We start from the raw sequence: 20,181 nt of genomic DNA, 5'->3' as shown, positions 1-20,181 counted from the left end.
TAATATAAATTCCTTAAAAATACCAGAGACAATTTCAAACTGCTATTTCTTTTTGACTACAGCCTACTTATGTTGTATAATAGACTAAATTTGCTTCCAAAATCACTTCCAGAGACACTAACATCAATACGAAGAAGGAAAATAAAGGAATGCAACACAAGAGCAACTCAATTTGACTATAAGAACAAACCAACATCAAATATAGTAATCACTGGAAAAAATGGGTAAATGAAAGTGATTGAAAATCAACATGGATCAAATAAAAAGTGGTATTTTGATTTTTCTCTGGCTCATTTTATTTCTAAGTCAGCATAATGAAATGGAGCAGAAGAAGGGGGAAAAGAACCTTAGCTAGGGATATGTAAAATATACAAAATCATTGTGTAAAAGAAATTGGTTGTTTTCACTTCAAAATGGCTTTTAATTTTATGTTTTAAGAATATAATTCCAGGGCTGGGAAGGTGGCTCAGGGGTAGAGCGCTTGCCTTGCATGCGTGAGGCCCTGGGTTTGATTCCTCAGCACCACATAAGCAAAAAGAAAAAAGCCAGAAGTGGTGCTGTGGCTCAAATGGTAGAACGCTAGCCTTGAGCTGAAGAGATGAGGGACAGTGCCCAGGCCCAGAGTTCAGGTCCCACAACCAGACCAAAAAAAAAAAAAAGAATATAATTTCACCAGGTACCAGTGGCTCACACCTGTAATCCTAGTTACTCAGGAGGCTGAGATCTGAGGATTGTGGTTCAGCCCAGGCAGGAAAGTCTGTGAGATTCTTATGTCCAATAAATCACCAGAAAACCAGAAGTGGTGCTGTGGCTCAAGTGGTAGAGTGCTTGCCTTGAGCTGAAGAGCTGAGGGACAGTGCCCAGGCCCAGAGTAAAAGCCCCACAACAGACCAAAAAAAAAAAAAAATGTATATATGTGTATATATATATATAGATATATAATATATATCTATATATATATATAATCTTAAAGTAAGGCTGGCCTGAAGAAATGTAGGTTGCATGGTTTCCCTCATTTGTAATAACTAGAATATGTCTATGATATTCTTAGCAGGGGATCACAATAGCTCAATCGCTAAGTGCATATGACCATGTATGATAGAACATATCAAAATGAACTCCAAGAATTGGAAACAAGAGGTTCTTATTATGTTCTGTTTGCAGTTATTTCTACTTTTTGTTGTTTTTAATTTTCTGTACCCTTTGTCTTGTATATGAGTTTAGCTGATCCGTGGAAGGGAAAGGGAATCACAGAAACAGCAGGACAAATGGTGAACTAATGCAACAATACTCACTAGACACTATGTTGGAAATGAACTCTATAGCTTGGGAGGAGAGGAGTAGTAAGGGAAAGCAGGAGAAAATGGGAGAGGGGTAACAGTGTTCAAAAAGAAACGTACTCATTATCTTACTCTTTAACTGTAACCCTGCTGTTCATCACCCTTACAATAAATAATAAAAGAAAAGAGAAGTACTAGGTCAGTATTTTTCTTCATAGACTCCATTGCTAGGATAGCTATTTACAGCCTCTATGTCTTTACCTGTAAAACAGGTAGGTAAGAGATGATAGCCAATGTGCCTCACATTATGCTGCTCTGTATCAGTGAATTTATTTTCCCATTTCCTGGAGTTCATTTCGTATCAGTGAATTTTTAAAGAATTGAATCACATGTAAATATATCTGAAAGGCAAAGCACAGTATGCTATCGTTAATATTTTCAACAACGCTTTTACAGGAAAGTCATTAAAAAGTTTACCATAAGTCTTGTGAAGAATACAACAAATCTGTTGCAATATTTAGTCTTCCAGCAATCTATATTCAAATACAGAAATTAGGGAATCTATCTATGTGTGAAAATAAATGAAACCAATCTTAAAAACATAGAAAATCTAGAAGTTTGAATTAAATCACTTGTAGGCACTTTTCCAAATGCCTTTATTCAGGTTTTGAGAAGTACTATCATATAGTTCTCTCAAAACTGACATCCTGTGCTTAGTAATATATACTTAGTATATACTCTATTACAAGTTAACCCATCAAGTAAGCCATAAAAACTATAGTCTCATACTCCAATTTTCAGGTTAGACACCAGCAAAGCTGAATACAAAAATTCCAAATTTTCCTCAGGAAGAAGATGACTTGTTATCAGAATTTCATATCATATAGTATGACAGAAAAAATTTTGGAGTGCGAGGGGAATGGCTGAAGTAGCAGAGTACTTGCCTAGTAAGCACATGGTCCCGACTTCAAACCCCAATATGAGAGGGAAAAAGATAAAGGAAGAAAGAAATTTGGCCTAGAATCTTTTATCAAAATGATGTCATGTGTCATGCCCAAAGTCTTAATAGCATTCCTACAAATAGTCTAAATATATACCTATAAAATTAAACTGAAAAAAAAAAAATACGCCTAGAGAGCCTGGCACCAGTGGCTCACACCTGTAATCCTAGCTACTCAGGAGGCTGAGATCTGAGGATGGCGGTTCAAAGCCAGCCCGGGCAGGACACTCCATGAGACTATTATCTCCAATAAACCACTAGAAAACCCGGAAGTGATGCTGTGGCTCAAGCGGTAGAGCGCTCGCCTTGAGCTGAAGAGCTGAGGGACAGCGCCCAGGCCCAGAGTTCAAGCCCCATGACCAACAACAACAACAACAACAAAAATAATATGCTTAGATAACACAGAAAACACTTATGCTGAATAGAATCCTTTAATGAGTACTCATTGAGTTTTTTTTTTTTTTTTTTTGGTGGGTCGTGGGGCTTGAACTCTGTGCTTGGGTGCTGTCCCTCAGCTCTTCAGCTCAAGGTGAGCACTCTACTGCTTGAGCCACAGCACCACTTCTGGCTTTCTGGTGGCTTATTGGAGATAAGAGTCTCATGGACTTTCCTGCCTGGGCTGGCTTTGAACTGCAATCCTCAGATCTCAGCCTCCTGAGTAGCGTGGATTACAGGTGTGCCATGGCGCCCAGCGAGTTGTTCTTTTTTTTAAAATGAGTAATAGCCTTACCCACCAACACATCAAATAAATCAATAAAAGCAATTTAAAAGCAGGAAAGTAAAATAAGCACCATTTAGTGTAATTGCTCCTCAGTTTTCATCTTTTTAACCACATCTATAACTATGAATATAAAGACACCTATAAAAGGCATGTCATAACCCAGCTATTAAGTCTCCATAACCCATCACAGGCTTTATGTACCTAATATCACAGCCTCAGAAACTTGAGTTTCATAATGCAAACACAAGTAAAATCAAGTTACTATATACAAAATTATCTAAATAAAAGGAATAAAAGCTTTAATCATGATATGTTTTGCTCAGTAAAAGCACATGGGTTTTAATTACTAGTTAAAATGATATACTATAATTATGTGAAAGTCTTGTTTTCACTTAGCATACTATTTTCTCATTTCTACAAGCAGCTATTATCAAATTTGCCATTTTACTGCTTACATTATTCTGAATAAAAATAGATGGTAATTTTTTAATGTTTTGAATTATTTCATTCAAAATTAATTTTATAATTCTCTCTTATAACTAGGGGAATTCTTAAAGCCTACAAGCTTTATTTTTAAAAGAAAAATCTTGTTATGTAGATTATCTCATATTTCCAAGTTCAAAAATATCAAGTAACATGTTAATTTGATAAGATATATTTCAACTTTTTCCTTCCCCCTTCTTTATTGGGGGGAAGGGAGAGGAGGCAATATTAAGGGCTGAAATAAGGGCTTCAGGAGCCCTGTCACTTGAGCCAAATCCCCAGTGCTTATAGGATTAGCTGTTTACCAGATAGGGTCTCCCACTTTTGCCTGGGCAAGCCTCAGAATGCAATCATCCTACCTATACTCTCCACATATCTAAGGCTAACAGACATAAAACATTATGCCTGGCTTCTTTCACAAAATGGGAAAAGGGGAGTTCCTCACTAATTTTTGCCAAGAATAGCCTCAAACCACCACCATCTCCGTCTTGGATCTAGAATAACTTAGATTACAGGCTTGTGAACCATACCTAGCTGTTATACCAAATATAAATTATTATAATTACCAATGGCCACTCCCACATACAGTTTATCCTTTAACTAATTAAGCCTAAATGGCTTATCAATTTCACTCTAATTCTCTATACTTAAACTTGTAATACATAAATAAGGAAGAATTTGAATTAGATAAGATCTTTTGCTCTGTTTTTAAGTCTATCCTACTTCTTACTAACTGAAATTAAAATGAAACAATTTATGTTATCACCTCAAATTTGGAAAGCAAGCTTGAGCCAGACATAACCCAATTTCCTTTAAAAAGAAAAAGAAAAAGAAAAAGAAAATACATCTGTTCCTGTACCTTAAAACTACTTAGCATTTTTAAATCTCACTATCCAGGTATTCCAGATACAAATTAAATCAAAAGAATGAAAGATCAGAGCCAGGCATCATAATTTCCAATGAGAAGCATAGTTAAAATAGGACACTTACAGTTTATAGAATACAATCAGCTGGTTACAATCAACAATCACAACTACTGATTCCTAAAATTCTATATAATAATCATTCACTAAAACACTGACATATGGCATAAAACATTCTTCTTTATCTCATATTCTGCATAACTGAGAATTGTCTCAGCATGCACACTGATAAACTACTTTTAATATCACAAGTATTCCACCTCACCAACATTCACTGGAATCCCACTCTACACACTACAAGACCATACTTTAGATCCCATCATCACCATGTGGAAAGGGAAATGCAAACATAAACTATTTAATTCTTTGACTGAATACAACTTTACAGTTCTAAATTAGTTATACAAACTGCATCAGTGTTTCATTGCCATTTCATCTGCTTTATTATAATTTTTCCTTCGCCCACTTCTATATTCACTTTCCTTTCTATCTTGAACTTCATGATTCAAAATTTCAAAGACTCTGATACCCCGTATCCTCATTTATTGCATTGTTATAATTGCCTGCATTTCCCCCCCCCACATTCCATAGGCAGTAAGTCTTATGAGGACATAAACCATATGTTGTTATATGCCTCATGTCAAGTGTGCTATCTGCAACACAAAGGTGTGACCTAATAAGAATGCACTGAATAAGTAAAAAGAACACTATAATCTTCTGATAAATCATCAAAAAGTGTTTTGTAGAAATAAAGTCATCTTTCTACCTGTCTCAGAGATGTATCCTCTGATAAGTAACTGGCATACTAACACCAGGTTCCACTTACCCTTGGATTCTATGTCAAATCCATTTACTGAGCAAAAAGTATTTACAGAGCTCAGAGAAGTGAAGCACAAAAATAAACAAAACTTAGCCGGGCGCTGGTGGCTCACGCCTGTAATCCTAGCTACTCAGGAGGCTGAGATCTGAGGATCGCGGTTCAAAGCCAGCCCGGGCAGGAGAGACCGTGAGACTCCTATCTCCAATAAACCACCAGAAAACCGGAAGTGGCGCTGTAGCTCAAGTGGTAGAGCACTCGCCTTGAGCTGAAGAGCTGAGGGACAGCGCCCAGGCCCAGAGTTCAAGCCCCACGACCGACAAAAAAATAAAAAATAAAAAATAAAAAATAAATAAATAAATAAACAAAACTCAATGGAAAATTTTTAATTATTAAAGGAAAGGAAAAATAATTATCATCAAGAGTTTTAAAATCTTAACACAAAAATACGTATGCAGATTCTCAAATTCAGAGAAAATGCACAGAATAGTAGAAAATATTAACAGATCATTTGTCTGACAATAGAATTTTACTCAGAATATCCAAAAAACTCTTACAAATTAATAACTCAAAAAAACGTGGGCAATAGCTGAGGATGTGGTTTGACTCAAATGGTAATAATAATGTGATACAGCCATATAATTGCATGTCGTTCAGCAAAAAAAAAGAAATTTTAATTCCTGACATAATATGGACAAACATTGAAAAAGTACTAAGTGAAAGTATTTACAAAGGATCACGTTTGTTACAATTTGTTCATATAAAATATCCACAATAAGATATATTTACATAAACAGATCTACCCACAGAGACAGAACCTGAGGTGAACTAATCTTAATTTTAAATCTAAGCATGCTCTGGACTTTACTTTTAAATGACTTCAGATTTTTTGGGGGGAGGAACTTCTATACAAAATATCTGAATAATGAATAAAAGTTCTTTACTAAGATTCAAAGACTTCAAATATTGGGGAAAACCGATCCTTAAAATCATTGATACTCTTTTAAAAACCTGTTTCAATCCTAAGATCAGAGACAGACAGAAAGGCAGAGACAGGGAGAGAGGAAGAGAGGGTTAGGGAGAGAGAGTAAAATGAATGAGAATTTGATGTAGATTTTGTAGGTATTAAACTAACTTTCAGAGTAGTTCCAGGGTTAGTATAGATTCAAAGAAATTTCCACTGCAATCTCCAGAGCTTCATTGTAACAATTCACTATTAGATCAAAAATCCTGATTCAAAAAGTACTTTAAGCTCCTCTTCAATCTGGGTACTGGTGGCTCAAGCCTGTAATCCTAGCTATTCAGGAAGCTGAGATCTGAGGGTTTCTGTCTCTCCTGGACAGACAAAACTGAGTAATTCATCTCCAATTAACCATAAAAAGCTTGAACTGGAAGAGCACCAGCCATGAGAAAAAAAAAATGTTAAGCAAAGCAAGACACCCTGATTTCAAGCCCCAATATATGTACAAGACAACTAAAACCTTTTTGGCCAGAATTTTTTAAAAGATGATGTATTCATGAAACTTTTTAACATAAATTTAGGCCAGAGACATATAAGGAAATTATACTTGGATGTGATATTGATAGTTGGATAGACAGACAGACAGATGGCATTCTATTCATTCAGCTTGCAAATTTACAATTAAAAATATTTTAAATCCATAACTTAAGAACAATATAAAAAATAAAGTTACAAATAAGTAAATTACATTTCCTACTATTTTCAACTTATCTGAGATGGGGAAGAAAGGCTGAAAACTTGGGAGTAAAATAATGACAACACACCACAGGCCTTCAGTCATAGGGAATAAAGACAGAAGCAGGGACAAAAACACACAAAGCAACAGTGACAAGGAAGAAAAACAATATAGAAGGGAAAAGAGACAAACATAGATTCACCCACAAAGGACCTTGATGGAAAAACCTCCAGCTAAGTAAAAAGTCATTGTATTTGGGACATGAACATCCTTGAGAACAAGAGTTTATTATATTAGTACATAAGCCTGAAAAGCACCTATTATATAAAGCTAATGAAATTATTTATATGCTTAAAACTCACAATTTCAATTTATATAACTACAAATTTTATTTGTAATAATTCTACTACCCAGCACAATATGAATAAGCTATATACTTATTTAAAAAAGGGGAAACTGGGGCTGGGAAGGTGGCTCAGTGGTAGAGTGTTTGCCTTGCATGTATGAGGCCCTGGGTTCGATTCCTCAGCACCACATAAGCAGAAAAAAAAAGCCGGAAGTGGCACTGTGGCTAAAGCTGAGGGACAGCACCCAGGCCCAGAGTTCAGGCCCCCATGACCGGACCCCCAAAAAAAAGGGGGGGGGAACATTTTTCATCTTTTTATCTTTTTGTTCCCTAGACCAACCAATTTAAAAAAATCATAATAACATACCCAAGTCTACCCGATTTTTCTAAGACTTATATAAATGTTGGGCTACTTTACATAAAACTTTATTAAACTGATAATCACAAGTAGTTTTCAATGGTAAAAAATGATAACAGCATTTTAAAACCATAATATGAAAGTATTTTCTCCTTTCATTTCATCTACACTAAATGCTTTAGTAGCCTTAAGAAATACCATGGTTAGCCAAAATTTTATCATCACTTTATATTATACAGGTGTCTTCCTCTTGATTTCTCCTAAAATTCAGTCTAAGTCTAATTCCTAGCATTCACTTCAGAGATGTAGTATACATACAGTTAGATAGTAAAAACTGAGAAATCAAGAAAAAAATCTTCTGGATCAAAGAGTATTCCTCTGTTCAACATTTTAAAACTTCTTCAATGAAACAAAGAAAAAACAGAAAATAACTTCAAATACTAAATTCTAAGTTTTGAAAATAAAACTACTTGCTATTTATACCAGAAGGAATGATAACAAAACGTGGTACTTACTACGTGGAATATTGCACCTTCTTAAATTTATTATTCTACTTAATACTCATTAAAAACATTATAGGATAAGTACTATTAACAATTGAATTATATAGGACATTTCCAACAACAAAAAATTGCTTGGAAGTGACAAAACTTACATTCAACTCCAAGTAATCTGACATAAGCCATCACTCTTAACCAAATGTGTACCAATTTCTTAGAAAGTAAATACTCCATTATGAAATAGAAAAATAACAGAGACCCTATACAAAGATAATCTACCAAGTAAATTTTAATTTCATACATATATTTAATTTTTTAATTAAATTTTGTCTTATTGTTAACGTGATATACAGAGGGGTTACTGACATAAGGTAATAAGTACATTTCTTGTCAAACTTGTTACCCCTTCCCTCATTTTTCTCCAACTTTCCCTCCTACCACCCCCAACCAAAGGCTGTACAGATCATTTCCAACATACTGTCTTGTGTATACTGCTGTTGCATTTGGTTCCCCCCTTGTCCTTTATCTCACCATTCTGTTGTTCCCCTTACCTTCCCTAAGTCAAATAAATGCATATACAGTACCAGGGTACCAAAATCAAATACAGTGACAAAGGGATATACCATAGGGGGAAGAACATACAAAAGAAACAAAAAAAGTCACATAGTACATTAAAATCAACAACAACAAAGAAAAACCTCTTGTGTCCATGTCTTGGAAGTTCATTTTGCTTAGCATCATCTTACATGGTCATATGCACATAGCTACTGAGCTATTCTGTTCATATGCTAAGATATTCTGAATTATCAGACATTAACCTGTAGAGTTTTTTGATTCATGAAACACTTTCAGTAAGTCACAAAATATTATCAAAGCTTATTGGTTTTTCTAAAAGTTTGTTATAGCTAATACCCACTACTTGTATATTTTCTGTATCTTTGTTGTGTTCCAACTTTTCCAACTTCCCTTGAAGCCCATTTCTTTTTCCTAACCTAATTGAATTATGCCATTGTGATATCTTAAGTATTAAACATACAGGTAGTATAAGATGAAAAGATCAGGTATAAGCAATGTAGTTGCTTATATTAATAAAGTATTTGTCAACTAAGGGAAAAAAGGCTAGGAGGAGAATTTTAGTGCAAATAGTAAAGTATATATGGCCTGTAGGAATACTGAGTAACATAATATCCTATGTTGAAATTGGATTTTTATTTCCTAAAATCAATGTAAAAACTGAAATTATGTGAAACTTTATTTCATATTTAACTCTTCCACCGAAATACCATTTCAATAAGTTTTAGAATTTATAGCTTCAAAAGATGGTAAGTCGAAAGGGCATTCTCCATACATTCATGTAATCACACAACTCATGACCCAAAAGAAAAGTCACAATACAAAGAATTGCATGTTTATCTTAGCCAAATCACAGGCAGGTTAAAAATAGGCTCAGGGTTTCAAAAGCAAAACTAATTTAGGATTGAAGGCAGTAGCATCCAAGGATTCTTCAACAACACACATCTAAGGTCAAAAGGAAAGTTGGATTCACTTAAGTGAATGCTCAGATGCATAAGACTAAAAAGGGTTTCTCAGGAAACTGAAGATAACAGTGTAATAACATCAACAATGAACTATTCCAGCTGATACTTAGGAATCTCATACAAACTTCAAAAGTGTATTATACAGGCCACTACATTAGTTTTATTTTTTCTTAGATTTTTATTTATAACCCAGGTACAAGGGTTTTAACTTAAGAGTCTCATGACTTCTTGGCTGGTGCTTTACTACTTGACCCATACTTCCAGTCCAGTTTCTGCTGGGTTTTTGGAGTCCCACAGACTTTCCTGCCTTATAATGAAAATCTTCAGCCTCCTGACTAGCTAAACTTAAGCATGTGAGTCACCAGTGCCCAGTAGTTTTTTTAAGACAGTCTGAAGAGAGCAAAATTATTTTATTGAACTTTTCTGGTAAGTATTACTTTTGTATACAACAGAGGTACCGGTAGCTAAAATGACCTAGTAGCAGTCACAATGGAGCATGAATACTAGGAGGCATTTTAGTCAGGAGACTATGCTAGCAATTCTCCCCCTAAGGGAAGCGTGGTCTCAGAATTTTCATTTTTCATTTTCATCTGCAAAATCTCAAAGCATCACACAAAACACCATGAAAATCAGCTTCATTACACCTAGATCAGAAATAAAATTTTACATAGTACTCATGAACTTCTAGTAAATATCAAGTAAAACATGCAAAACAACAATGTTTCTTGCACTTATAATTGGCTATACCTAAATGATAACAGTCAGATTTTCCCCAGAAGGAAAAATTAAAACTATTGTATTGCTACCTAAGTCTTCTTGTTTAACTATTTTTTGAAGGGGAATGGGTGTGTCCACATGATCCCAAATATAATAGCCAGTGTTCAAGAGTGCCTACTCTAGTATGAAAAAACACATATAAAATATTTTGTGAAGATGGATATCAAGGGTTACTTTCACTAGGGCAATGGAACTCAGCAGTGAGTAAAATGTGATAGGGCACTCTAAGGAAACCAAAAGAATCCTTTCAGAAAAGGAAAAGCAAAGAAAGTTACATAGGGCCTGGGGTACAGCAATTGCCTATAGCATGGGGAAGGCTCTGGGTTGATACCCAACACTAATTAATAAATGTATGTATGTATGTATGTATGTATGTATGTATGTATGTATGTATGTATGTATAGAATTTTGTCCCCCCCCCCATCCTTAGAATGATGAGAGCAGCAAAGGACTCTTCTGCTCCAGCATCCAAACTACAATAGTAGCTGTGCCTTGAGTAGTAAAGCTAATGTGAATTACATTTACATTTTAACTTCATTTTCCAGCCTTTTCTTGCTCTTATAATTGTATGACTCACTTTATTCTGAAAAGGCTTTAACTTTGATAGCCAAAGTGCCACAGAGTTAAATTTAACCCTGATGGATTTCTGGAAAGGTTTCTAGTCTGACTCACCACTTCAACACCAGAATTTACCATATGTCCAGTTAAAAGGAGGCATATTCATATGTGGGTCAATGAATTAGCCCACAAAGATCAACTTGCAGTACAATTATAAATCAATTCGTAAATACTTATCCTAAACAGCTTTTCTTTTTAAGAATTTACCAAGGCAGGGTAGAGCGCTTGCCCTGCATGCATGAGGACCCTGGGTCCGATTCCTCAGCACCACATAAGAAAAAAGAAAAAAGCTGGAAGTGGCGCTGTGGCTCAAGTGATAGAGCGCACCCTTGAGCTGAAGAGCTGAGGGACAGAGCCCAGGCCCAGAGTTCAGGCCCCACGACCAGACTCCTCCCACCCACCCCCCAAAAAAAAGAATTTACCAAGGTACTATTACTGCAATTTTATTCACAGTGACAGTAATGTTTATAATTATAAAGTTGATGGGAATTTCCCAATAGGAAACAAGAAATAGGAACTCACCACTTATGATACTCAACATATAGGTTAATTTGTGTGCTGTTTTATGACTATAATAATAGAGCTAACTTAAGTATATACCATGATGATTCCAGCCTATTCATTTGCTCAATTTCAACCATGTAATTTCAAAGTTCTCTCTTGAATATTTAATACATTGTCTTAAGTATTTTTAATATTTAAAATATTCTTAAATGTTTAATTTTTCTAGTAACCAAAATTAAAACTGATCCTGAAACAGAAAGTTAATTCTAGATTATTGTCAAGTGAGGAAATATTTGATGGACTATGGAATACTTATATCAAACAAGTTTAAAAAGCCATAATCTAAGAACTTCACTGAGGGAAAGCTGTAAAGTCATTCAGTTTTACCCTCAAATGGCTAGTGATCAGCTCTATAAACTCTGTTGTGACAAGCCTAGTTTCTCAAAGCTCATGCTCCATCCCTTTTTTATTAGTAGCTAATACCAAAAGCAATCATCATTTCACAACCTTTTCTCTATAGCTAAACTAGAAACTACACAAATGCTAAGCATGATTTCTACATCTAGCAATATGATTAAGACATACTGCCTTCTTCATAACTTGCTGAAGCCCAGATACATGCCTGTAGGTTTTAACATTACCAGATGAAATGCCATATATCTTGCAGTGGCCCTATGATGCACAAATGCCTTAAATCCTTAAATCTACTTATTTCCTACATGAAATTTAACCCTTTTTCTTTCCAAAAAGAGTAAAACAATTTTATAAATTTGCAGCAATATTACATCATTTTCAATGACAATTTAACCACAATAATGCAGTGTGTACCTTTATTAATTTCTATGGAAAATTGTTTATCAAACTTTGGAGCAAAGGGCTGGTGAAGAGAATGTAACTAGTGGTAGCGGGTTGGACTAGCTGGCAGAAGGCCATGGATTCCATCCCCAGTATCAATAAACGAATACATGAATATTTTCAAAAAATAGAACTTTATTCCAAAGTTTGAAATGCTATGGTCTCTTTTTTTTCTTTTCAGTCATGGGACTTGAACTCTGGGCCTGGGCGCTGTCCCTCAGCTCTTGAGCTCAAAGCTAGCGTTCTACCACTTGAGCCACAGCACCACTTCCAGTTTTCTGGTGGTTTATTAGAGAAAAGACTTTCACGGACTTTCCTGCCCAGGCTGGCTTTGAACCGAAATCCTCAGATCTTAGCCCCTTGGGATTACAGGCATAAGCCACCAGCACCTAGCAATGCTATGGTCTTATACACTATTATTGCCCTACTTTCTCAAGTCCCAAGGATCCTTGTGAAAATGTAAAACCTGTCTTTTAATAGTTCAAAATATTTCATGTTAAAAGTAATTTGTCTAACACAGAATTGTAGCAATTTACTCAGATATCACATAAACTTGCTTTGCTTAGAATTTAATCAGTTCTTTATCTTGATACTAACTAGCTTGGTACTAATCAGAAGTGTTGAGCAACACGTATACAGATAGCCAGGTGTAGTGTAATCACAGCACCTGTAATTGCAGCACTAAGGTAGGAGGATCATGACTTCAAAGATCACCTGGGCTACACAGTGAGCCACTATCCAAAGCAAACAAGCAAAAATTAAAAAAAAAAAAAAAAAGGCTATGTGTTGGGTAAATAAAACAGAACAAAAATAATTACTCAGTATATAGTCATTATAATCTTTCTCAAAAATTTGGAATAGAACAAAAACTGAAAAATCATTTAAATTTCCTGAAAATATATACATACATCATTATTATTAGCTAACAAAGCATATCTTAAATACAAAGAACTCACAGAATGGAGAAAATATTTGCAAACCAATTATCTGTTAAGGGGTTCATGCTCAAAGTACATTAAGGACCAAAAAGCACTGTACTCATAATCTGATTTACCAAATTATAACTCCTTTATACAACAAATGATAACAATTTTAAATAAGGAAAATAAAACATATAAGAATTCTAATGATTCAACTATAAGAAACAATCCATTTTAAAACTGGAATCGAACATGAGCAGATATTTCTCAAAAGACAATAGGGAACTGACTGATCTATAGGTAAAGAGAAATTCTTACATATTTTTGGTGGCAATGTGAATGGAAATGATGTAGATTTCACAAAAGGTAGAAATAGAGCCAGGTGCTATGAATTCGCACCTGTAATCCTAGCTACTCAGGAGGCTGAGATCTGAAAACGGAGGTTCAATGCCAGCACAGGCAGGAATGCCTCCGAGATTCTTATCTCCAGTCTACTACAACAACTCCTCCAACAAGAACAAAATCGAGCAATGCATCTGTGGTCCAAGTGGTAGAGTGCTTGCCTTGAGGAAAAAAACAAGCTCAGGGACAGTGCCCAGGCCCTGAGTTCAAGCCTAGCACAAACAAACAAATTTTAAAAAATAAAGCTAGAAATACTAGCAATAATTACCAATCCCATATAATTCACCACCTTTGGTTATACATGCAAAGTACTAAAGTAAATATGCCCAACGGTATCTACATTTCTCTATGTATTGCGGCATTATTCACGATATCTAGATATGGACAAAACCTAAGAGTCCATCAACAGATGAACAGAGAATATTTGCTACAATATAGGTAAACATTATGTGTTAAGTACTCCAGGCAAAGAAAGACAACCTTAAGATCTCACTTAGATGCACATTTAAAAAATTGAACTCAAGATATAAAAAGAGAATGTTCATTACCAACATCTATAGGAAAAAACAAAATTGTCAAAGGTTACAAAGGTTCAGACAAGCTAGAGAAAGAAATTTTGAGATCAGTGAAAAACAGAGTGAATAATGATAATATATTTTAGTAACTAAATTTCTAATGTCTCATACAAAAATAAAGGAGGTGATAGTATATTTCTTGGCTTCACTTAATCATTTCATATTGGATGTGTATTTCAAAATGTATAAAATTATTATCGATATAAAATATTAATAGAACGTATGAAGAATAGTTAGCAATATTCAACTCATAGTCAAAGCATACCAAACAATGCTATGTGTGGAGTGGCAAACCAGACTCACTTCAGATAGTGATAGCCTTGCATTCTCTTCAAAAATTCCTTTCCATACCTCTTAACATCCTTTGAATACCAATGAACTCAAGGACTTCTTGTTCTGGTTAAGGGCCTTTATAATGTCATTACTTAATAATTAGTTTTATGTAGTTTAAGGATTCATCCATCTCAAGAGTAATTTTACCATGAATATATTAATCAAAAAAGTAAAACATACTATTCTACACAATTTACTCTGGGCAAGATTTGTGTGTATGTGTGTGTCTTTAAAATAAAACTACAAAAAAAATAATAAAATAAAATAAAACTACAGAATTTCAGAAACTATCCTTGCTGCTCAACTCATCCACTATACTTCAGGATTTCCCAAAATGAAATATAAACAAGCATTCTATGGGTAAATAATTCTATCGCTTTCTTTGTGAGTAAATCATCACCCATCAAAAGTAAAACTTCACCCAGGTGCCAGTGGCTCACGCCTGTAATCCTAGCTACTCAGCAGGCTGAGATCTGAGGATCTTGCCAGCCCAGGCAAGAAACTCCGTGAGACTTTCATCTCCAATAAACCACCAGAAAATGGTACAGTGTTTGCCTTGAGCTGAAGAGCTGAGGGACAGCGTCCAGGCACAGAGTTCAAGCCCCACGACCGATCAAAAAAAAATAAAGTACAACTTCCTCAGAAAAAGCCTAATTTTTCTTAAGACAAACATCCTTCAAGTTCATATGAACTCAAAACCTTTTCATTCCTTAACAACTATTAACCTCATATTTTTAAGAGCACGGCAAGTTGTGCCTTTTCCCATATTTTAACTTCAAAATCAATGATCAGTGATGATATCTAAAATGCAAAAAGCTGGAAATAATTTAACACAGACATAAAAACTATTTTTAACATTCACTTAATATTCCACATATACAACTAATAACCGTGTGTGTGTGTGTGTGTGTGTGTGTGTGTGTGTGTGTGTGTGTGTGTGTGTGTGTGTGTGTGTGTGTGTGTGTGTGTGTGTGTGTGTGTGTGTGTGTGTGTGTGTGTGTGTGTGTGTGTGTGTGTGTGTGTGTGTGTGTGTGTGTGTGTGTGTGTTGGTCCGGAGCTTAAACTCAAGAGCTAGCCTCAAGTTGAGCAACAGTGCTACTTCTGACTTTTTGGTAGTTAATTGGAGTTGACAGTACCATGGACTTTCCTGCCTGGGCTGGCTTCAAACCATGATCCTTATATCTCAGCCTCCTCAGTAGTTAGGCTTAAAGGCATGAGCGACCAGCACCTGGCGTATTCATGCCTCCACACTGGAACCAATTCATTTCAACTTCTGTAATTTTTTTTAAAACAATCCTGGGGCTTGAATTCAGGGCCTGGGCACTGTCCCTGAGCTTTCTGGCTCAAGGCTAGTGGTGTACAACTTGAGCTACAGCTTCATTTTCCAGCTTTTTGGGGTGATTAATTGGCAAAGTCTCACTCTGACTTTCCTGCCTGAGGTGGCTTCAAACTGAAATCCTCAAATCTAAGTAGCTAGGATAACATTCATGAATCACTGGCACCCAACCTCTGCTTCTATATCTTAAGTTCTCAATAGTAAGTTATCAGAATTGTAATTCTAATAGCTTCTAAAACATCAACAAATGTTTTTAAAAGTTAGTGGAAATTTGTTGAGAATGCTTCTAATGCTATGAAAATTCATATTGAGACAAATTCTGAAATTAAAAAGACATGCCACATCTTAATTTTGATAGCCAAAGCTTACTATTAGTAAAGAGGGGGTAAAATAAGGTGTGAAAGTAGATGAACACAAAACAATTTTCAAATACATTATTGCAAACTTTTTACCAAGTGTTACTGAAAAATCACTGAGCCAGGCACCAGTGGCACACACCTATAATCCTAGCTACTCAGGAGGCTGAGATCTGAGGGTCATACTTTAAAGCCAGGTCAGGCAGCAAGTCTGTGAGATATTTACCTCCAATAAACCACCAGAAAACCGGAAGTGACCCTGTAGCTCAAGTGGTAGAGCTAATGCCAGCCTTGAGCCAAAAAGCTCGAGGATAAAGACCAAGCCCTAAGTTTAAAAAAAAAAAAAAAAAAAAAAAACAAGGACAAAAACAACATTGAAAGTAGGAAGCCCTTAAAGAGACAAAGAGAGGAAAAAAAACACTTAACTGGACATTCCAAATACATCACCTATGGAAAAATTAAAAAGACACAAATACATAAAAACAATTAGCAAGTTGTCAAAGTAATTCAATTACATTTTTTAATTTGCATACAAATTAAAGCCAAAAAGTTAGAAATGAGATGTAACTACATCTGTACTTTCAATTTACACTAATCTAATATCTTGCATAGGTTTCAAAGTACATTTAGTTTGCTCATTGAGTAATTGCCTTTTACCTTAAGCCAGTCCTTAATGGATAATTCATATGGCTTCTCTTTCTGATAAGGTTTCAATTAATGATATATTTTAACAAATGAAGGGACTGAAAAGTTTAATATTAGTGTTTATCATTATTGCTATAATCTATGTACCTAATATCCCCACCTTGGTTAAAAAAATAAAGCCCTACATAGTATAGTGATTTCAGCTACCAAAAAAAGAGAAAGAAAAAAAGAATTGGTTTATTGATATTCAAACTACAAAAATATAATTCTGAGTAAGAGACTTAAAATATTACTTTCATTCCACCAGTTGTTATATTTTAAACAAGCTGTTTTAACTTTCTGAACCTGTTTTTTCATATAGCAAATACAGATATCATTTATCAAAAAAGTAAAACATAAAGTTTGTATCACTGTTTTCTGAGCAGAGAAAATAGTTCCTGAATACAACTGACATAAAGACAGGAGAATCTTCCATAGTGTCACATGTTATTTGTATATTTTAAGATCTAGTGTGAATTAAATCTCACTAAAACCTGATGACCTAAGCAATAAAAGACACAAAAAAGAAATTCCAGACTCCTATTTTTACCAACTGATATTTAGTGAAATTTATATATGAAATATGTTTAAAGTTTAAGATAAAAAGACAAGACTTAAAAAGAAGTAAAGCAAAAAGTGTAATGTAATGATTGTTTTTCAGTTTTAACTACTGACAATATTCAGACAAGGAAATAGCATGTTCTAAGATCTATCAAGGGAACCTAAGACTGTTAACAGAAAGACAGCTGAGCAAAATGGTCAATATTCTGTACAGAGGGGCCAGGAGATGAGATTAGTTTCAACTGTGTCACCAACTTGTTTGACCTTGGACAGGTCTGTGCTTCAATTTCCTAATCTATAAAATCACTGCTGAAAGTCAGCAAGTATAAGTCAAGCTGGGTTTTCCATGGAAAGGCAATCCAAAGTTGTGGTTAATAGATTAGCTCTGTGGCAACTGCCAGCCCGAGAACCCTGGCTGTGACACAAACCTGTGCAATGCACGCACAAGGCACCAAAGTACAGCTTACCACTACCACTGACTGTTCCCAAGACTCGACTGACACAACAAGTTGTACAAAAACACAGACATGTATAATGTTTAATCTTTCCAAAGGAAGGCACTACCATTGGGCTACAAGACACTATTCTGAGTGAGGATCTTTATCAAAAGATCATTTCATGAGATACAGTAGAGATACCACAGAAACTTTAAGACCTACTGTTCTCACCAAAATATCACACTTAAGGTAAAAACAGAACTGCTACTTACCTCTTTTGAATCTATTACTACTGACAACAGAATCATGTAACCATAGTCCCTAACAAGAAAATTAACTCCTGGAATTAAACACTCACACACACAAACACACTACAACAAAACAAAAAAAATCTGTTGAACTCGGAAATACAAAGTGAACTTCTACCTACTGGAAATGCATAGTTCCAAAGTAATAATCAACCAGTAGGGCTTTACCAGATGTTTTATCAAGCTGTGCAATGGTTAAGTACACCGAAGTATGACGTTTCTCAGAGTTGACCAAGTTCCAAGGAATTGGAAAACGAAGTGTAATGTTGCTTTTGACACAAAAGACACTCATCTGCAGTTTGTTTCCTTGTTGGCACATAGGGGATACTTCCCATTGCAAATTAACTGTCTCTCTTGGTAGGAGACAAATCAGAACTAAAAGGGTCAACCCACAGATGCCCAAACCAGTCCCTCCCAACAGGATCCTTGAAGCCCTTGAAGTGAACCATTTAGAAGAGCACATTTTATCAAATCTACAAGCTTCAGCAGCTTACGTAAAACTGATGTCCACACTTGCAGGGTTCAATACACATAGCTCTGTTAACTTGGGTTAAGTAACCAATTGCACCAACTTCGTTCTTCCTCTTAAAGTAGTAAAGGCAAACTCCACTTCTTAAAAAAAAAAATCCGTGCTTTTTTTTTTTTTTTTTTTGGTCTTGTTTTGTTTCTTGCAACGGACAGTCGACAGGAGAAAAGGGAAACTGATTGGCTCATCATTGTTGCCCTACTTCTTATTTCAGAGCTAAAGGGAAAAACTGTTCCTCAAAGAGTAGCGAGGGAGGGGGTGGGGGAGGGCACAGGCGACACCAGAAGGGCAGACCCTAAGCAGAACTTTATGAATCACCACGATTTACAGGGGGGGTGGGAGGAGGTCCACTTCACCAAGCTAACTGGGGGGGGGGGGGGGGGGGAACCACCCTTCGGAGCCAAACCCCTCTCCAGGATGCTGCCCGAGAGAGCTCGGAGTTGGAGGCCCTGGAGCCTTGGACGTGATCAGGGGGAACCTCGGTCAAGGCGGAGCAACCAAGGCTGCCACGGAGCAGGTGGGTTAAGTGAGACGGAGGGTGAGGAGGGGGCGCCGGCGGACGGAAGCCCCGGCCCCCAGCGGGTTCCGGGCGGGTGCGGAAGCAGGCGAGGCGCGGGCAGCCCGGGCTGCCGGCTCCGGGTCGGGTCAGCACCGCTCCGGCTCGGAGGGGAGAGCACTTGTCGGAGCCCGCCGTAGCGCGCCGGGGCCCAGGGGCCGGAGGGAGAAGCGGAGAGGCTGCGTTCCCCGACGGGCCGGCGCCGGCCCCTTCCCGGCACCGCAGGTAAACACCGGCCGGCGCGGCCGCTTACCTCCGTGAACATTATTACACCCCGGGGAAGCGAGGTCCTCCCTAGCCTCGCCGCATGGCAACAGCCGTAGCAGCAGCGAAAACTGCCCGGGCCGCTGCCAACGGCGGCAACTGTTCCTTCAATCCTTTCCCGGGCGGTGGCTCTACTCGGCTTCGCTGGCTTCCCCACGGCCCGGCGGCTCGCGACGGACGCGCCGCCATCTTGCAAGAGCGACGTCCGCGTCTCCCCGCGACGTGCGTTCCCATTGGTCGGCGCGGACGCCGGCGTCTCGTGACCGTCTCCATGGCGCCGGCGCGTGGGGGACGCGGAGGCCGGCGCGGGGTCGCCGCTTCGGCGCCGACGGCGGGGTCCTCGGGACCGGGTTTCCGGGACGACTTGGCAGCGCTGGGAGCGGAGGGGAGGACCGGGGCTGGGGTCCCGCGGGGCCCGGCGTGCGCCGCCGCGGAGGTCGCTGGTCTTCCGCCCCCCGCCGGGGTCGGCCGGCCCTGTCGCAGGCCCGGAACGGCCGAGGCCGAGG

At 37.2% G+C, this 20,181-nt stretch overlaps 1 protein-coding gene across 2 annotated transcripts in view; it reads right to left on the bottom strand.

Annotated features, from left to right (window-relative positions):
- The window catches only part of Snx13 (sorting nexin 13), a 125,705-nt gene extending 105,816 nt beyond the window's left edge, over positions 1-19,889 (bottom strand). For both annotated transcript variants that reach the window (XM_069996143.1, XM_069996144.1), the window contains exon 1: positions 19,665-19,889. In XM_069996143.1, coding sequence (XP_069852244.1) covers positions 19,665-19,676 — 12 coding nt within the window. In that variant the 5' untranslated portion in view covers positions 19,677-19,889. The remainder of the gene's footprint in view (positions 1-19,664) is intronic.
- Positions 19,890-20,181: the final 292 nt, after the last annotated feature.

Source organism: Dipodomys merriami, unplaced genomic scaffold (genome assembly GCF_024711535.1).
Source record: "Dipodomys merriami isolate MVZ:Mamm:240054 unplaced genomic scaffold, mDipMer1.0.p SCAF_5, whole genome shotgun sequence".
NCBI classification, from domain to species: Eukaryota; Metazoa; Chordata; class Mammalia; order Rodentia; family Heteromyidae; genus Dipodomys; species Dipodomys merriami.
This window is presented reverse-complemented; position numbering and strand designations above follow the sequence as displayed.